The sequence below is a fragment of the Oculina patagonica genome, chromosome 1, assembly GCF_052425735.1.
Source record: "Oculina patagonica isolate OP01 chromosome 1, crgOcupat, whole genome shotgun sequence".
Taxonomy (NCBI): Eukaryota; Metazoa; Cnidaria; class Anthozoa; order Scleractinia; family Oculinidae; genus Oculina; species Oculina patagonica.
This window is the reverse complement of record NC_135758.1, coordinates 44,526,102-44,546,168: the sequence shown is the minus strand read 5'-3', so window position 1 is coordinate 44,546,168 and position 20,067 is coordinate 44,526,102. Positions and strand designations below refer to the sequence as shown.

Here is a 20,067-nt window from a genome sequence, read left to right as displayed (position 1 = left end):
CAAACTGGCAAATAAAAATTTGCCAAAACAAATGATGTTAAGACGGATTTCGCTTAAAGTTGGCGCCATGAGTGCGAAAATTAAGAACCGAAAATCTGCTCATAGCACGGCAACATTTTGTATACTATTTAAAAGATCTTACTGAAATTCATTTGTCTTAGTGACCCCGTAATTAAATTCTAAAGCATTCTCGAGAAAATTAAAGTCAAAGCTCGTAAAAATGTTCAAAATGTGCGCCCTTTGGTTTTGAAATGCCATAAAACGTCCGTTTTAACTGCAGCTTTCTTTCGCGGGGTCAGCTTGAGTGCTTAAGGTTTGGCATGTTTTTTTTAGCTGTAGTAAACTGTTACCATGCTATGAGATCTCTTTGGTAACTTTATTTTTGCTTGTATTGCTCGAAAGTTAGGCGGAAACCAACTTAAACTTTCTACACTTCAGTTCACTTCACTTGGTTTGATTGTCATCTCCTGCTAATCGAGAGCAGGCCGAAAGGCCAATTGGCAGAGTTCCCATCCGTTGCAAATTGCTTTCTTTCTTTTTATTTTTCTAGTTTGTTTTTTGAAGGTTAGAAAAAATAATAAAGAAAAAACTGACATTAATACAATATTTCGCCTGGTAATAAAGCATGTTTATACTATGCAATTTAACTGGAAATGTGGGTTATCAGAGAACAGGTCTAATTCTCTAGAGGTGTTATGCTTTGCGTGTCTATGTTTACAGGAATTGAGTGAAATTAACTTCGCTCACTACAACTCTTTTCCGAGTTAAAAAGAACCTTTGATGCATGTAAGACGAAATAGTGGTGGTAATTTCGCGGTTACATTTCGCCAAAAATGATCTAAGAACTCCTTAGCAATATTTTCTCTGTCCCCACGCGAACTCTGAAGTTCAAAGACAACTCGCGTTTTCATTTTCATCCCCAGAGTCCCCAGTCGTTCTGGTCTCAGTGCACAAGGGAGATCTCTGGCTGGTCCCAATTTGTGAGCTTGCGCAGAGTACTCGTTTTGTATTTCCAGCCAATCAGATTTGTCATGTGTCCGTGAATCGCGGTACCAGTGTTGGAGCCGGCCAGAGGTCTCGATCCCTGGCGCAGAACATAAAGAACGGCAAAGTAGAATCGTGATGAATGCATTTGATTTATTATTTATTATCGAGAGGACTGAAGGTTTAATACGAGTACAGGAATTCAGGGAAATTTTTCACTGGGAAAACGAGATCTGGGTTACTGGGACTGGAAATCACGTGGAACCGGACTGGGATTTGGAGAAAATTTGTTCTGAACTTAACTGGACTGTTATCTGTTGTTTAAAAATACAATTGACAAGATTGCTAGTTAAGATGGGCTGGAAAATGGGCTTTATCCTCCCCCCCCCCCCCCCCGCCCTGTCAGGACCCTCGTTAACAGCAGGGTTAAGGGGCTTATTTGGCCGGTATCAGTCACGTCCTTTAGGTTGCCGAAACGACAATCAGCAACAACGGTTTTTTTTTTTCAGAAGTACTCTCACACGGACGATCACATTACACGAACTACATACTGCTGAGTTCAAACCATTTTTTTTCAGTGATTTGATTTGCAAGTTTCAACTAACGAGGTTTTTTTTTCTACCTCTGATAACCCCACGATCTTAACAATTATTGCATATCAACAAATGCTAACACCGGTTGTCTCTCAAGCTTTCATAGAAAGCTTCCAATCTTTATTATCTTTCACTATGTCAGGTCCATAAGCAGTTCTTTCACACAAACTTAACTAATTTGGAAATTCATAAAACATTTCCTCGTCTTTCTTCTAAGCAGCATGTATAAATGAAGTGAAGTTAAGAAATGGTTTTGCAAGGATTATCAGATAGACAAAAGATTAAAACCATAACTTAACCAATAATTATTCATCATTTCTAAAATGGGCAACTAACATAATTTAAAACAATTATGTCATATATGATAAAAGAAACTCGCAATGGAATTCAACGTATACAACCAAGTGCTCTATAGACTAGTGCTCTATAGACTCGATTTTCGCTCAGAAAGCCTTGAAGTTATACACAAAAACATGCGTGTCAATCGCATTAACGAGTTATTTCAGGTAGCCCATAATATGTACAAGTCGATTCAGGTGGCCAAAAATATGCGTACACATGAGCCCAAATGGTTGAAAGCAGATTAACACTGACCAAGGAAAGTTGATCAGACTTTATGTAACAAAAAAACTTGCTGAGAAGTAGCAAAACTCAATTACAAAACTGTCAAGCAAATTTTCGATCAGTTTAACCAAGCTTTGAACAACTGGACCCTGTTGTCTTACAAAACAAAAAATATTAGTTAATAATAGAGCGATTTTTAATTGACTGTCGTTAGAGCGTAACTACTCCAACCAATGCTGCCCAAGCAAATTCTTCACAAATTGCCCAATGGTGTTTACATGTTAATGGTCACAAACGTATTGCTTCTGTAGCATGCAGCTGGTGTAGATTCACAATTTGCGGAAAAATTATTGTTTACATACAAGGACGGTTTTCCTATTTTGCACAGATTTTGTCAGGTGACTTTGGTTGAAGTAGTTACACTGTAAACCAAAACTTAAGTAATCAGTCTTCAAACCAGTCTTTAAACCAACCAGTAAGCGAAAAAGTGCAAAACCAAAGCAAACGCGAATTACTTTCGACACTCAAGTGAAAACCGCTTTAGTATCATGTTTATAAACTTAAATGGTTTTAAATACTGTAATTGGTGCTACTTGTATCATATGACTGCAAATTACTTTTTCTCGTATTCCCAGTGTTTATGCTTAATCGGTTCGTTTGTTCCTTACATCGCATCAAAAAAGCAAAATACCCCTTCTCTCTTTTCTGCTTACTTTCCCTATAATTATACTTCGACACAAAACAACTGCAGGTGATCAGGGTATATTTTCTCAACACAATGTCAGTGCACGTGATATATATGCAGTTAATGAGAATATAAGAAATGGTCACCAAGGCAAATATAATTATAAAAAGGTAATATTATTCCAAGCAATATTTCACGAATGGAATGGCGCATCACGGCAGTTATGGTATTTTGCGTGACAGCTATAGCGACTTAGAAAACCAAACCAAGTAAAATCGATTCCGTATACCCCCGCTTGTTCCATTGGAGGTTTGTCCACTATTTTAATTTTAAATGACATAGAAAAGACTTTTTTATAAAAATATAAATAAATGATCTCAAGTTAAATGCACTGCTAATAATCATCAACGTGAAATTTCTCGTATGTATCGATGAGTTTTCGTAATTACTATATAGGTAGCGATATTATAACAATAATAATGGATAATGTATCGACTTGCTGCATTCTTATAGATTAATGAATTGTGATTCTTTCTGCGATGGCAGCTTACTAGTAAGCTGGCTTACTTCATCTTTTTCGAGTTTTCAATAATCTGACTTTATGACACGCAAGCAACTTCAAGAGGAAACGTAACGATTTCCCGGTTTTTCGGACTTCTTTAAATTTCCAATCTCGGGTACGTAAGCTTTGCACCGATACGCATGGAACAATCGTTATAAAAAAAGGTAAGAAGAGCAACCAAACAACGCAATCTTGTTTTACATGCATGTCCTCATGTAAAATGACTACATGTTAGTAGTTCAAAATACGCGTTACATAGCCAAAAAAAAATTAAAGACAAAAAAATGCAGTAAGCCATTAGACCTCAAAACCTTATGCTGTCATAACTTTTCTTTAACTGGTGACAAAAGTGTCATTTATTCGTGATGGGTGTCTTCCCTTTTTAAGGTCAAAAAATGTAATCCGTTTTACACACTGAACACAGGACGAACTGAAACTGACGAGTAAATGTTTGTAATGTTCTAGTTCTTTCCATTTACTGGCGCTTTTTGACAACGAAATTTATCCACTTTCTATACTTTGACACTCTCGTGTAATACGCGTACTTTCTAGGTCTTCCACAACCTTCGCTCCAACCAAACAGTCCAATAACAATCCAGCGGCCGGACCTTGGGTGCTGCATGACGAGAGGGCTTCCCACGTCCCCAAAGCAGGGATCTTTCGGTTTCTTTTTAAATCCAGCGCAGAGCGTGTATTCGCTACTGTAAGAATAAATTGTCGCTTCCTTACATTCTTTATCCGGGACAATGGGGACCGTTACCTGCCTTAGTTCAGCGGACAAAGGTCCCGTGCGTTCGCCGAGCCTGATTGCTTTGGTTGAACCCCATCCTGCCACTGTTCCAAATTGGAGTGGTTTTTCTAAAATCTTGTCCCTTTTCCGTTTTGGAACGCACGCCTTGGAAAAAAAAACAAACAAAATCACTCGTTTTGACTCATAATTGTTAAAAAAAGAGTTAATTACCGCGGTATACTTTGTAAATCTTCAGTTGTAACAAGTCCTTTTAATCCTCCTCGACCATCTCAACGCTTTAGATTACAGTACATAACACATGCTGCTGTTTTGTTCATTAATGACTCTTTGGAATATTAAAGATCGACCACTATGTCACTTTGACCGGTCAACATAGCATAACTACAGACTACTGTGGCGCCGTGCATAACATAACTAGAGAGAACTAATGAAAAATAACGAACTAACTTACCATCCTAACATGGTCATTAAGTTTTGCGGGTGTCTCCAATTCCAACAGAGCGATATTATGTGTCATCGTGTTTCGGTCGTACCCCGGATGTAAAACGATTCTTTTTACGCGGAGAGGTGTTTCCGTACCATCTAGTTTGTTGCGGTTAAATTCACCTGTGAATAGATCAAATAAACAGAAAAAGACCATAAGCAATTTAAGTTTCGAGAGGCCGAAGGAGAAGACCAATTTGTAGAAGGGTGCATGTTCTAAAGAAATAAAAAAGGTAATAAATACATGAACAGTACGTGTGCTCATTGAGTACCACCTGAGTTAGAGACGGACCATTGTTTTTTTCTGGAGGGGAGTATGACAAAAATTGACAAAAACTGTTTGCAGGCTAAAAGACAAAATAAATTGCTTGCAAACACGATATGTATTAAAAATAAATTGTTTAATCGAAAAAAAATATTTGCAGAGGTGCATTAGTCCGAAAAAAAGTTTGCAATGGAAAATTTTTCATACCACCCTTATAAAAAAAAAAAAAAAATCAATGGTCCGTCCCTTACGGGGATTACCGTTCACTGTTTGGAAACATAAATATTATTTTGTTGTCGTCAAATAAATTGTTCAAGGGTCTACGATGAAAATTGCACGCAACTGGGTACATTGAATTAAGAACAACGCCTTATATTATTTTTTAACGTTTATAAAGGAAGCTTAATTTACGTACCTAACACCACTTGAAGTCTGCTGGGTTTTATTGGCTTCGCTCCCTTTTTGACTTGAAGAACGTTTGCTACTGTAAGAACCCATCCTGGTTTAATGAGTGCTCCGTTGAAAAGATAGTTATCTCTTCCTAAAAGTAAAGACAAAATATGATAACTTTTTTTAGAAGTTGCTTGAAAATAATGTTAAATATATTGATGGCTTTATGCCGCGCAAAAAAGAGCTCAAGAGGGAACGTGTATAATTTTCAAGTAAGTATATTTTGTCGCAGTATTTTTCCTAAAATACGGTTGTAATAACCTAGAGTTCCAGTTTAGAGTTCTAGCTGATCCTGTTTCTGAGGAAAAACGTTCCTAACAGGACCTCACACGTCGATCACATAATGCCTTATGACTAATTCTGTTATGAAAAGGCTTCCGCCAGAAAAAAGACCAACAGAGGCGCTAAAAGTAAACCCAGGACCCCAAAGAAAGCAAAACAGTACTTGTGTTGTAAGAAGGGTTCCCGGGAGGCTTCTTAAAGACAACGATGCAATACCTAAAATACGTGATTAAGTCTATTGCTCTCAAAAGTGATTAAAAGATCTGCCACTGCAGTCTCAGCAAATTAAGATAACAAACAGAGATCTTTTCATCTTTTAACAGGCTATACATTTGGTAAAATGTGCTTTTTAAATTAGAAATGAGGGATTACTAACGCCATACCCCAAACAGAGGTAATAAGCCGTGCAAAGACTTAATAACACGCAGTAAGGTTTCCTGTTCCAGACGTTTGGTCAGTTTGGAAGCAGTGTGAAGAAAGAGGAGTGAAAAGGACAAGGGTAAGTGCCTTCTTGCACCAAGCCCCTCGCCTTTTTTTTAACTTCACCTTTTTTTACTCGTCGTTCTTAGCGCTAATATCCCGTTTTTTAGCGCTTCTCCACAACTAACAAGACTCCCGGGAAAACGGGATTTTTAAGCCTTATGCAATACACACTTCGGTTACCATTAAATCCCTCTTATGTCCTCAACTAACAGCTGATTAACGTAAGAACAGAAAATCCTTTCCGGTTACCGACCATGTTCCTTTTTTTTCACATATTCTTCCTCATTCTTTTTTCCCACGCCACTTTGCTAGGAAAGTACCTTTAAAAATTCTAGTTTATCGATAGCTGTAGAGTTATGTCTTTTGCTGATGCATCTAATAATCATTCATGTCACTTTCAAAGCAACCCTCGCCTAAAACCACTAATCACCATTACTAGCTCGAGTACAAATCCCTTCGTGGGGGTATCCGAAGTAGGCTAAGGCTATATAGGCAGGCTTATACAGTGAACTCTCTCTAAAACGGACACCGTTGGAACGGGCTCCGACTGTCTGTCTTGGAGTTCACCGCGGTCAAACGTCTCAGGCAGCTTTCCTTTTCATTTCGACGGTTTTTGTTCATGTTGAAGTGTTAGTACGAGCAAGGATAGATAACAATAGTTGCTGAGGGTAAGCATTATCCCATTTCCGCAAGTAAACGAGTGTTTCTACTTTTTAAGTGCTTTGACAAAATGGCGCCGACAAGTCCGCATATCGCTTTTTTCAAAAACATAGAATTTTTTTAGTAAAGCACCAAAAAACTTAGTAACCTTTTAGGATACCGGTTATGTATTGAACTTTGAACTGTGAAAATTAAAACCTTATCTTTGCAGTACTTTTCTTATTTTTTTGCATATTTCTGTCGTTTGACCGCGGTCGAGTCTTGGAGAGGTGTCCGTCTTAAAGGGAGTTTAGTCACAGTAACATGACTGAAAAACGGCAGGGACGGGACCAACACCAAGTGTCCGTCCAAAAGAGGTGTCCGTTAAAAGAGGCGTCCGTTAAGAAAGAGTTTACTGTATAGTTCTAAAATAGTGTACTCACTTGAACTGTTGTAGGTTATGGCGACCTGCCAAGGCCAGGCTCCGAAGGCGGAGGATATCCCTCCTACAATCCGTCTGATGCGTGTCGCATTCCTAGAATTCCCCAACGTACCACAAGTGTATGGCGAAACCTTGGTTTTTTCTACAACACGAAAAAGGATATAAATTAAAAATTTCTTAGTTACCCAACATGACACATTTTCAAAAATCGTTCAAAATGATTGTTAACCATTATGTCATGGCTAGAGTTTGTTAAGATAAAGTATTTGGCTTAATAGTGGGGGCTAGACTTTCCCGTAAAGCCGTCCAGTATTGCGAGCGATGTAATGCCCGGCTGCCGGTGGGCATCAGTGCAGCAAAGAAAACCACACAATGCATGCATGCATTATGTGTGACGTCATAGCACAGTGTTGAAAAAAATACAAAATTTCTTTATGTAAAACATTTTTTCGACAGGATTTTTTTCCCCTCTGTTTACAGGTCTGAACGAAGTAAACCGCTAGGTGCAGCCGCTGAGGTTAACCTCTAGCTCTGTTTACCTCTGTAAAATTTTTCTCTGTTTTGGAGCAATTGTTTGCCTGCTCTATTTTGTTTCGAGATATTTCGTATTGGTCGTTCTTTGTTTTCCTGTGAGACCCACAGGTTCTCAAGGCTCATCCCGAATCTCAATCGTTTAAGGAGAAGTACTGACAGAAACAAAATGATACATGTAAACAACATAAAATTAATTGCAGGAAGCTGCAGAAAAAAGATTAAACCACACAGTAAGTGCGGGGAGCTTTGATGTCGAGAAATCTAAATGTTCTTTATTGTTACACTAATTTATTTTTCACAGCTATAGTGAAAACATATGTCGATCTTGATGACCCGAAATGGCTTTCGTGTGGAAGAAGACGTCAGCTGTATAGCTTCTGACAGAATATTTTTGAAAGTTCCAGATTAAGACTTACCACGGGTACTCGGTTACGACATTGTCAAAAAAATGAAAAGTGGAGTGGAGCCTTGCCAACCTTGAAGGTTTCTTATGGCAATATTATTTATAACAAAACGTGTGCACGTGGAAAACTTTTGAGTGCACTTTTAGGTGCACTTAATCTATAGAAATCGATATTGGAAATCAATCGATATGGATAGTCCGTTTACCGATTGACTACGCCTGTAGTACAGAGTAGCAATTTACAAACGCTGAGTGAAGAAATGGGTGTATTAAAATCCCGTACCTTTACCTACTATCACTTGCTTGAACCATAATCCTTTTTTATTTGATCGGTTTTCTTGCACGAAAACATTGAATTTCCAATCTATTAAACATGGCGCAGTCCAAAAAGTACAAAAATTATGAATATATGAAATCATAACTGCGGTTGAAGAATAGATGAAGAGAAGATCCTCGCAGTTATGAACACAACTTAAGCAGTTGCGAAAATAAAGTCTGATTTTTTTCAGGCTTCATTTTCGCAACTGCTTAAGTTGTGTTCATAACTGCGAGGATCTTCTCTCATTTAAAAAGTACATTATTGGGCAAAACGAACACCAATAACAATAATATCAACAACAACCATATCAACAACAACAACTTGGATTGTGTTCTAATGCAAAGATATTTCACTACGCGCAGCCTTTGCCAATTCTAGCTGTCTGACCAAAAAACTTCCGTAAAATTGATTCCTGACATAACTATAGTGTGAACATGATGTACCCATCAAATTATTTGAATGGTGTGAATTTCCTGCCAAGTTTGGCGATGCATTACATCTGCAAGATTAAGCTTGGAAATGAGGCGTCCAAAAAGTACTGATTTATAATGATCGGTGAAATCTTGTTTAGTGATCTAATATTTGTTTTAACAAAGGCCATAAATTACTTTTTTGGTGTGATATAAATTCTTTTCGACAACATTTATCCTTCTCTTTTTTGTAACTATTATTGCGAACATTTTTATTTTATTAAGACGGATCGGCCCACAAAAATTGTGTTACACATTACTGCACCAAAGTAGTGCCCCTTAACAGTAGCGAAGTAGCAATAGAAAAAGGCTGATAATGCGAATGTAACGATGATCTTCGATTACTTTTCGAACTTAAACGGTATTAGAAAAAAAGGTTAGTCATTAGTGATATATGTTGTCTTTGCCCTTTGTCACTTACTTCTGAACAGAGCAGCGACCATAAGGTATTTCTTAGACAAACATAACTTCCCATCACCATGGTAACCCGGCTTGCACTTGCAGTGGAACGACCCCATGGTGTTGAAGCACGTGGCCTTAGCGTGACAAAGATGAGTGTGATCGACTTGCACGTCATTGGTGGTGTACGGGTTTTCGTAATCCTCGTATTCAATGCATTCGTTGATATCTGTATGAAAAAGAGGGATTAACACTTGATCACGTGCAGCCCCTTTTCTTTTTTTAATAGTCCGTCAAGCGTGAAGCGCAAAAAACGCTTGTGAAAAAATGGCCTCTTTGCTGCCATTTTACACTCGTGCTTTTCTTATTTTCGCCTCTCGCTCAATGGACTTAAAAAAAAAGAGAGAGGGGCTGGTCGTGGTATACGATAGGCAGTGTTTAGCTTCACGTTATCAGCGGTTCCGCTATGTCAGGCAATGGAAATGAAATGTCAGGAAAGCCGTAACCATGCTTTGTGTGTCATGCTAAACAATATTAAAAATTTTGGACTACTTCCACTGAGCCATAATAGATCTGTTCGTGAATTTGTTTGGGAACATCATTTCGAATGATTTGCAAGCTTAATCTTACAGACGACATGAATATCGAAAGTAGACTTTTTTGAACGCGGAGTGCGAAGCACGAGGGCTGGGGCAGGGGTCGAGAGAAGCAAGCGAAAGAAAGCGTGATTACGCACTTGCCAGGAAATCTATACCATGCAATTCAAATATGATCAGTACAATAATTTGACGGTATATCATGATCACACTATCAACATATTAGGGATCATTCTTACGTTAGTTATTTAGCATGCAATACAATGTTGTTACTTTTATTTAACCTTTCTAAAAATGACCTGTTAATACTAGGCGTAATGAAATATCTTTGGATCTGAACATAATCCAAGTTGCTGTTTTTTGTTTTTGTTTTTGTTCGTTCGTTTTTTGGTCATTATGTACTCTTTGGACTGCACCATGCTTTGCAGAAATGGAAATTCAATGTTTTCGTGCAAGAAACTGATCGTTTGTAAATGGATACTCTGTATTTAAAATCGTTTACGAGAAGCACTACGTGCACACCATTGGGACGTTATGTTACAGATACTATTACCATATTAACCTTCGCAGGTTGGCAAGGATCCACTCCACTTTTCATTTTTCTGACAATGTCGTAATCGAGTACCTCTTGTTAGTCTAAATCCCGGATTGCAAAAATATTCAACGGTAGCTTTGTAGCTGAAGTCTTCTCCCACACGGAAGCCATTTTTTGGGACACCAGGATCAACACATGTTTTCGCAACAGCTATAAAAAAAATCGGTGTACAAAAAACAATTAGATTAGTCGACACCAAGGTTGCCCGCGCTTATTGTGTTGGTTTAATCTTCACTCTGCGGCTTCCTGTAATTAATTTTATGTTATTTACATGTATCATTTTGTATGTCAAAATTTCTCTAAAGTTGCATGATCTAATTCCTTGGTTATAAGACGATTTACTTTTGAGTTTCGAATCCTCAGGGCTTACTGTACACATTGCGATTTGCATGTAGTTCAAAACACTTTATACGACACGTTAGTTCTTAAGAAAATAAATTAAACCTGAAAATGAAGAATGGATTTGATGGTGGTTATCTTTCTGTGAGGGAAAAAATAAATCGAAGAGACAAACAAAACTAGAGACAAACAAATAAAAAAAAAAACAGACAGACAAACAAAAAATTCGAGAAGACAAACAAAACGACAGACAGACAAACTAAACAGATTCGTCAATAGGAAGATATCAGAGAACTTGATCCTATTTGACCGATTAGAGTTACCAAGGTGAGCTATGTCTTGTAGCATTCCAAGGTAATCAGCGATCAGCTGATTGTCACTAATTTATATTGACGATGCAACCGAGCGACCAAAGGAGGAGCGACCAAAAAGGAAAACCAGCAGAGCCAAGGAGAGTCTTGACACATGCAAGGTTATTTCCTTAACCTACCTCTCGCGTTTTTTCCTTATCTACGCTAACGTGTGCAACTTTCTCCGCTTGAAAGGTCAGTGTTGGACGTAATTTGGTAACAAAATTACAGCCATTTCACTAACGTGTTTGCGAAATGTTGCACTTTTCAAAAAGGAGTACTAAACTTTCACATGATTACTGCTGAGATTCGCTAATTCGATCCGCTGAATCTACATCCACAGGAGCGATAAGAAACCCAAGATCAATAAAACATAAAGCCACGTTGAGTGAGGCCTACAAACGAAAACGCTAGAAACCACAAGACACTGAATGAGGTCCTGAAAGGGCAGGGTTAAACTGACATCTGAAAAACTGCCAACAATTTGACTAACAACAGAGAAATGACAAGCAACTGTTCAAATATATGACATTTAGACTTGTTACAAAGTAATAAAGTATGAAAATAACTCCGAAGAACAACCTAGCAGTACCTAATATTTGAGTTAACATCGCGGAGATAGATTCCCCTCGTTGTTGGCTTAAATATTGAGTACTACTGGATGTTCTTCGGTGTTATTTTAATACTTTATTACTTACACCTGTTGGGAATGATTACACTTGTTACATTTATATAAAAAAGTATTTTTTTTTTATCATGGAGAACTTTGAGGCTGATAAAGCGAGCTCGATGTAGTTTTTTTAGCCGAAGGGTGGTTGTTTTGAAAATTAAAATTATTTAGGAAGCCAATCTTCGATTTTTGCCAAAATACACCATAATGATCAAATATGAACAAATTTTAATTTATTACCCGTCACTTTGTCACAAAGGTTACCATAGCAACCATTGACGCTTTCTTTTGTTCTCAAACAAGCTTGATTTTCTCGAAATCTAGACTGACTCTTGGTATTCATTTTTTTATATGTTCAAGTATAGTAGATTGACTACCTGTACACAAAATTTTAGGAAAATCTGTAAGAGCGTTTTAGAGTAAATCAAGAATGAAGTTTTTGGTATTTCCTTATAGTTTCCTACAATCGGCAGTCGATATATTTTAACAAATTAAAGCAAAATGTCTTTCACTTTAAGTTAATGGTCTTTGATGGTGTAAGTATTTATATTTCAGTGAGAGTAACTGTGTTCAAATAATACGAAACAATTTTAAAGCGCCTATTTTATAGTAAAACATTGTTTTACTGGAAATTTCATTTTTGATTTACTTGAAAACGCTCTTACAGATTTTTCTAAAATTTCGTCAACAGTTAGTCAATCTACTAAACTTTAACATATCAAAAAATAAACACCAAGAGTCAGTCTAGATTTCGAGAAAATCAAGCTTGTTTGAGAACAAAAGAAAGCGTCAATGGTTGCCATGGTAACCTATGTGACAAAGTGGGTAAAAAATTAAAATTTGGTCATATTTGATCATCATAGTGTATTTTGGCAAAAATCGAACATTGGCTTCCTAGATAATTTTTATTTTCAAAACAAAAACCCTTCGGCTAAAAAAACTACATCGAGCCTCCTTAACAACGTAAAATTTGGGTAAGAAATATTTTAATATTATTTTTTTTAATATTTTTTTGAGAAATGGGTACAGCGTGATTTAAAAAATGCTCAAGTCAAGCTGGATTAATTACAAAACAAAAAATAAATAAAGAGTATGTTCGCTTCTTTTATAAAAAAGAAAGAAAAATCCGAAAATAGTTATAATTAACGGCCACTATAATGGACACCTTCGGGACCAAAATTTGGACAGGTACGCAATAGAGAAAGTCCGTTGTTTTATAACGGGGTGTCCGTAATATCGAGGTGTCCGCAAGGCGGGAGTTGACTGTAAGAAGTTATTAACTAAATAGAACGCAAAACTATCTCTCAGGGATTTCTTATAAGATCCCTTGTAAGAAAACGTGACTTCTCTTGGTTCGAGCACGTGCTAGGCAAGTGGCTAAAGAACAGGATATCCGTCAGATTGCCCACATCCCTTTTCTCTCAGAGGGAACACAGGAGTACATTAATCATACTTTTTTTCGTGGAGAACATAAAACGAACAAGCTTTGTCCAGCTGTTTCGTCATCTTCCTAGCACCATGGGTAGTTTTACTCGGTGTTATGATAAAATTACTGATCATATGGCTGAGACCAAACAGTATAATCGCGACGCACTTTGAGGATCCATCCAAGTTGCGCAAGAAAAACGCCAGCCAAGCGCAAGCTAAGAGTTCGCAGTTACGTGGACACTTGACACGTTATGAACAAGGCTTTTGACAAAATTGTTTTTTTTTTATTGTTTTTTTTTTTTTCTATTTTGGGTAATAATAAATCAAATGAGCTTCTTTTTAAAACTTTTAAAAACGATTTTATTTTGGCGCCAGTGAGGAATTCTGATCTTGTATGGCGTTCCCGTCGTTCAAGGCGCCCGAGGTCCCTGAGCTAAAACATGTCCGGCCGCAGGGTCAGTAAATGATTTTTGAATAAGCATTTAATAAACACTAATTTAATTTCTTCTCTCCATTACTAGAAGCGTCCAGAGACGTAGCACTATTTATTCTACCACACAAGAGATATTTAGAAGCGATATTTATTGGGTTTTGTCAAAATCAATATTTGGGCGGAAAATACAAGAACTGAAACGAACCAAGCCTAAATGCTTCCCCCCCGTTTAGCTTTAGGGAATTGACTGCATCCACAGATGGAAGCTAATTACTTGGTGAGAGATATTCCTAAATACAACAAAAGGCGTATAGTTCAAAAGTGAATCGCCGACACATCCAACTAAACAGAACGCTTTTTTCGCTTTTTTTACTGCCGAAATTAATTTAATGTCGCTTCAGTAACCCTCAGGTTATTCCGGAAATGCATACTGAGTCAGACGGCAAAATAAATCAACATTTTTTCGTTTCCTGTTTACAGCTGCGCAATGAGGAGAAGCCGCGCGAGGGACACAGCACGAGATTTGAAATGAGCACACGAAATGAAACATCGTCACTACAAAAAGACGCTCCTTTGTGTGGTCTAAACACGGACAATGCTTGCAAACGTAAAACGGTCTCTCGGATTTGCAATCTACAGAATTTCTTCAGTAGAGATTGTCTATTTTGGACTTCATTGTAATTAAATCCACGTGACCTTCAGTAGATACGATGTATGAAGAAATCGACTAAAATGCCTGCAAATAATAAAGACTGAAAAGAGAAAATGAAAACCACACGGAAAAAATATTGTGATGTACTTAACAGACGGCATCGCTCACAAAAAAAAAAAAAAAAAAAAAAAAAATCATCTCTTGATTTGATTTATTTTGAATTGATACCGAAAGCCGTCGGCACGTTTCTGAAGTTGCCTTCGTCGTCTTTGTCATCAATGTGACACCGTGTCGCGCAAATTCTAAACAACCCTTCGACTAGTTCATCGCACGAGTAGATCGTAATGTAACCTTTGACAATTAAAAGGTATTAGCCATTCTGTTCTTCGACAAAACTGGACATACTCGCGAAATATGATCGCCAATGGAGAGATTTATTTATTCTTTCTATACAAAATTGTAGTTAAAATAAAAACTTGCGTATACTGGAACGATTTAGGCATACTCTTTCAACAGTTGGTTAATGCCATTTTTCTTTACTTTCCAATTATACAAATCTGGATTCTTCTGGGCAAATAATTTTGAGAGAAAGAAAAACCAGAATATCTCCCCAGTAAAGTCCTTTTGATAAACTCAAGATGTATATTTTGACCTGTCTGATTCATCTTATTCTGAACCCCAAGGCCGTTATACAATCTCAAATATATCATTGATAAATCTCAAAGTGGTTTCACTATAACGGGATTAGGCGGCGCGTACACGAACCAGTGTCTTCTATTTCGTAACCAACTCCTCACTAGGAAAGCTTTCTACCATAAATAGAACAGTTTAATGGGGCATGCTTAGCTTCAATAGTGATGTCTAGGGGACATGTTTTGATAATTAACAAACGCTTTTGAAGATAAAGTAAACAGCAAATACAAGATAAGATCCAATTTGCGGCTTTTCATCTAGCCACAAGCTTTGCAGGAGAACAATTATTTCTATTGGAGTATAAAAAATATAGTTTAAATAAGGAAACAGAAACCATCATCGCATGAATAACTAATCTTTTAAGTAAAGAATTCCCCTGATCATTGACGCAACGTAAACTGTAAACACGTCAACGTTTGAGTAAAGAAAAGCTCTTATTTAATAATGCCAGAGATTTTAAATTTAGGCGAACGCATTTCTTATTCCACATCTAAAAGCCAGAGAGAAGAACATTCGGCTGCTTAATGCGATGGACGTATTGCCTAATTCCTGTTCTGTTACAAAAACAAGATCTCAACATGCTTTACTAGTTACGAAATGTGCGTAGATCTCGACGGCTTATAGCGGGCTTAAAGCTGCAGAATTTTGCTTGCATACGTGGTGTTCAATTCAAGCGGAGGCCATTTCCACAGACGCAGAACGCTTTAGAAACTTCCAAGGCTGCCAAAAATGATAGAAAACAAGAACTTACCTCTGAATGTTTTTCTTCCGGAGGAGCTCACTTCTGCGGCTCTCAACACGAGCAATCCAAAGAAAAATATGAAAAAGTGGCACGGTAGGGTCATCGCTTATTCCGCAAAGCTGACTGGATGGCTGAATAAACCCAAGTTGCTATTTTCACTCTTTCCTTCACGTAGATCCAAATAATTGTCCTTTAGAAATTCCAAAGCGACGTCAACTCAGCAGTCTTTCGTTGTGAGGGTAAAAGAGTGAAGGCCTGCAGGAAAAAAGAGAGCTGCAAACGGCATGAAGCAACTTAATCTTCATCAAGATTGTAACAAGAAACCCATTTTCTAAAGGTATCGATCTGTGGACGTGCACACATATGATATCAACACCTGGTGGGAGGTCCTTGCTTTAGAAGCGCGAGCAGCCGCGTGCTATCTGGCTAATAATGTTTATATTGCATAGCTCAAACTTGTAACTTCAATAAATAACTTCCCTGCAGGCGGAATAATCGGAACGTAACTTGGCGCACATGTCATCCTTGTTAATCAGTGCGCTGTTCGGTATTGAATTGCGCTATTCTATTTTCGAATGGTCTCAACGAGCTACAGCACTTGAAACGGATGCTGTGGTTACGATGAATCAATATACACGGCTTTTGTTCAATTTAGTGAAAGCAATCGGAAGTTCTTTGTCACGGAACTTTTTTTTTTTGAGTAATCGTCCAACTCATTAAGAAACGAAAAAAAAAATGCAAGAAAAAACAAGCTTGCCCCCGACAAAATTCTGCGACATAACGGGGACAGACGGATATACAGCGTAATCTGTATTTGCTCCAGCTTAAAATGAATTGATGTAAAAAGCTTTTTACACAATACTACCGTGAGAATGGGCGTAAGAACAACAGATGATGTGGATTATTCTCCTTCATACTACTACATATACTACTACATTCCCCACTACAGACTACTGGCTTGCTTTAGAAATATACTAAACACACAAACATCATATGTGCGTTTCGAATAGGTGAGCATGCAGCAAGAAAGTCGTTTACTCAAACATTTCTTTAACCTCTAATTAGTACCAGCCGCCCATGACCGTCTAGTCAATCAAATGAACTGGTCCCATGCAAAGTTTTGTACTCCTTTTCTTTTCAGTTCTTTTATGACGAAATTTGCATTTCCTTCAAAGTTCCACTGATATGAATTGTGGTGGGACTAGTGACTCTTTTAGTAGGGGCGGTGCCCTCGATGAGTCTTAAAACTCTGACGCCATGGATTTGAGAAAAACCCAATCCTCTTTCCTATAAAAACTTGGCATTCTGTTCACCAGCCCTGTTAAAGCCGCGTAATTAACTTAAGTACATCCTTTTCCGGATTGCCCAAGATGAACAGTATTGTTTGAACATTTTACCAGCTTAGAACAAATAAAAATACGCTAAGTACTGCAAAAGAAACTTTGAAAGGGCAATGCTAACATAATGACTCTGGCCACTATTCAAAGTATCCTTCTCGGCTTTTCTACTTTAATTTATCGTTTATATTTGAGACAACTCAACGTTTCTATCATCTATCCTTTCTGGTTCCATATGTTTTTTATCCTCTTTCTGAAGAAACCATCAAAATCGGAGCCGACGGCTGGTAGGAAGAAATTTTCTTGTAGTACAGTACAAAGGCATCGACGCGTTTTCATGTTGTTGTTTTTAAACAAAGACACTGTCCATGCTTTTGCTTCATCTCCATCTTAATCTTCTTGGGTTAAATTAGTGCAAGTCTTCAACGGAGCGTTGTCTCTTTGAGTAAAAAAGACAAAACATTGCATGTGGCGAATGTTTTTACTAAATCTCGCTGACCATGCCGGCTCAAAATCTTCATGCACAATTTCCACTAGGCTTGATTCCTGCAGCTGATATATCGAGCCTAATTTCGACGCGATGTTGAATTGAAACTTCCTCATCCAAGTCTTAGGACGAGTCATAAAAAAACTGGCTTCATTAAAGCTCATTTAAAATTTGTCGCTCTGGGTTTAACGTTGTGATGATTATAGTCAAGTAAATTTATTATCAATATGACCGGGAATGCTGTAGAGATAATTTTGTCGAGCACTTTACAAGACTTCAGTTCTCGAAGATTCGGTAAATCCAAAGTATATTTCGTTGCGACCCTTGTCGATGGTTTGGAACGTGTAAAGTTCATCCCGTTATATCGAGTTCGAGTGTTTTATAGTATGCAAAATGGTTGAAAATGGCTTTCACTGCACTGCCTTGAATAAGAGAAGGGGTCTTTAGTGGGTTAAACATCTAATGGGGTAGCAAAATAAGCTGATTAGTGATCAGATGGACTGATATTCCCGAACGCCGCCCCCCCCCGGAGGCGGCTGTACGAGGCTAGACTGATATTGGAACAAGACCCAAAAGTTTATATGTTTTTCTCAGGAAGAAATCAAACTTTTCACGTCAAAATGGGTGGTCTTTATAAAGAAGCAGCGAAAAGGAACTTCAATATGTAAAATAAATACGTGGGGGGTTCAATTTTTTTTTTTTACTTTTTCTTTTTTTGGTAAAAATAGGACATGAGGAAAAGATTAAAAGGGCGATAACTCTTAATTAGGGAGTTGTAATAGAAAAGTTTTGTCAGAAAGCCAAACCTTAAGCACCCGTGTTTAATACTTTAATTGTTTCGTTTTGTTTTGTTTTTCTTTAGCAAAACTGATATCTTCCGCAGATATGAAACACAGAAGTCAGTCAGATGTTTTACTTCGTTTTGTTTACTAAAACACCGATAAAAACAAAAGATCGAGTTGCCAAAATATCAATTAAACTGGAGTGTCTAAGTGTGGGGTAAGATTTCTGTTATCAACTTCAAGTTTGGTTCTATTGTCGGCTATTGTAAGTTGCAATTCTAGCCTTTTGTCAATTGGTGTGGCAAAACGTGGTTTGTTTGTCCGTTGTTTGTCGTGAAAATTGAACTTTTGTTAGTATCAGTTAACCTCAGGAAGACCTTTGTAATTTTTTTTCTGGCGAGAGCATTAATTGTTTAAACATTTTGCTGACTTGCGGCTTGCCGACAGCAAGTTCATATTCGGAATAAAATAAAACATGTCATACGCTTTTGTTTGCAGCCATTTGTTGCGTCGTCTGCACGATCCAGCACTAATGTAGACTAATCCTCAATACTAGGGCAATAGTAAATGGACTCCGTTCCTGCCAGGCAACTCTGACTGGACTTTTCGCTTAATAAGCTTTGGATAGGCCTTATTAATAGCAATATTTAACACTTCTTTTTTCTCAGAGTATCTTTAACTGGAAGCTATATATTTTAGTTATTTCTAGCGTTCTTGTCGTGCTTGGGAACAACCCAGACTTAGACACTTCATCCGACTACGTCGGAGACAGATATCCTGTAGAGCATGGTATTATATATTCACTGAACCAATTATTAAATATTACACTTTTTCTTACCTGATCGCTGGAATGAATTTTGACGTAAATAATGTCCTCAGAAACCGTCCCAATGCAAGAAGCCAATAACTTTTTTATTAATTATTTTACGAGCCTTTCGTGGTGCATGTAAGGAGTATTGCAAAAATAGACACACAAGAGGGTTTACAACTACATTAGAAACAACATTGAGCCACTGCCCAAAGTCCATGACGTCATTTTTAGTGCAGGTGGGGAGGTTACCTTTTCACACTCAACTTCGTGCCCAGTGCTACTCCGTTTGTTACTAGGAAACCATAGCAATGGATTCCGTAGCACAGGAAATTTACCGAATATATTATCAATTTTCAAAACACTAAGCAATTACTCAATACTTTTACTCAACAATGACAACACACCCTTTTCACGGGGGCCGCTGTGGGGTCGGTCATTCTGCTCCGTCGCTCCCCCGCGCCTCCGGTCGCTCGTCTCCGCGCCTCGCCTCTCCTGTGTCCCCCCCTCTTGGTGTCGAGGGTTCGGTGCCTAACTATCGTTCTTCAGATTTACCCACAGAAAATAGTAGTGTGAATATTAATGATATGTAACAAAGGAATTGCGATTAAAAAAGAAAAAAATGCGTTCGTTTAACCACAAGACTAACACGAATCATTAGAAATTCTACAAAAAATTGAATTTATTTCGAAAATAACGTTTATTTTGAAAATACGTCCAACAAAATGTCAGCTTTGATAAATTTGTAGCACGTAATTTGAAACTGTTGAGCCTTTCGGGTTACTAATTGCGAAAACAAATTTCTCATTACGTTGGTTTATCGACTAAACTTTGCCTTGAGAACTAA

General features: G+C 37.7%; 1 protein-coding gene and 1 long non-coding RNA gene across 4 annotated transcripts in view; one reads left to right on the top strand and one right to left on the bottom strand.

Annotated features, from left to right (window-relative positions):
- Positions 1–1,611: 1,611 nt before the first annotated feature.
- LOC144633278 (serine protease 33-like) lies at positions 1,612–19,268 on the bottom strand. Of its 3 annotated transcripts, none has more exons than XM_078492138.1 (8): positions 19,251–19,268; positions 15,816–16,061; positions 10,467–10,649; positions 9,331–9,537; positions 7,185–7,325; positions 5,303–5,428; positions 4,591–4,745; positions 1,612–4,283 (listed from the first exon to the last, which is right to left on the bottom strand). In XM_078492138.1, exons 2-8 carry the CDS (start codon positions 15,907–15,909, stop codon positions 3,864–3,866), a joined length of 1,326 nt encoding a protein of 441 aa, XP_078348264.1. In that variant the 5' UTR covers positions 15,910–16,061; positions 19,251–19,268; the 3' UTR covers positions 1,612–3,863. The 3 variants fall into 3 exon arrangements, with proteins under 3 accessions (XP_078348264.1, XP_078348257.1, XP_078348272.1); XM_078492131.1 differs by lacking the exon at positions 19,251–19,268 and adding an exon at positions 16,862–16,995; XM_078492146.1 differs by lacking the exons at positions 9,331–9,537; positions 19,251–19,268 and having other exon boundaries at positions 15,816–16,369.
- Positions 12,050–20,067, top strand: part of LOC144633468 (uncharacterized) — a 70,670-nt gene continuing 62,652 nt past the window's right edge. The window contains exon 1 of the long non-coding RNA XR_013567065.1: positions 12,050–12,426. This is a non-coding gene — a long non-coding RNA (uncharacterized LOC144633468). The remainder of the gene's footprint in view (positions 12,427–20,067) is intronic.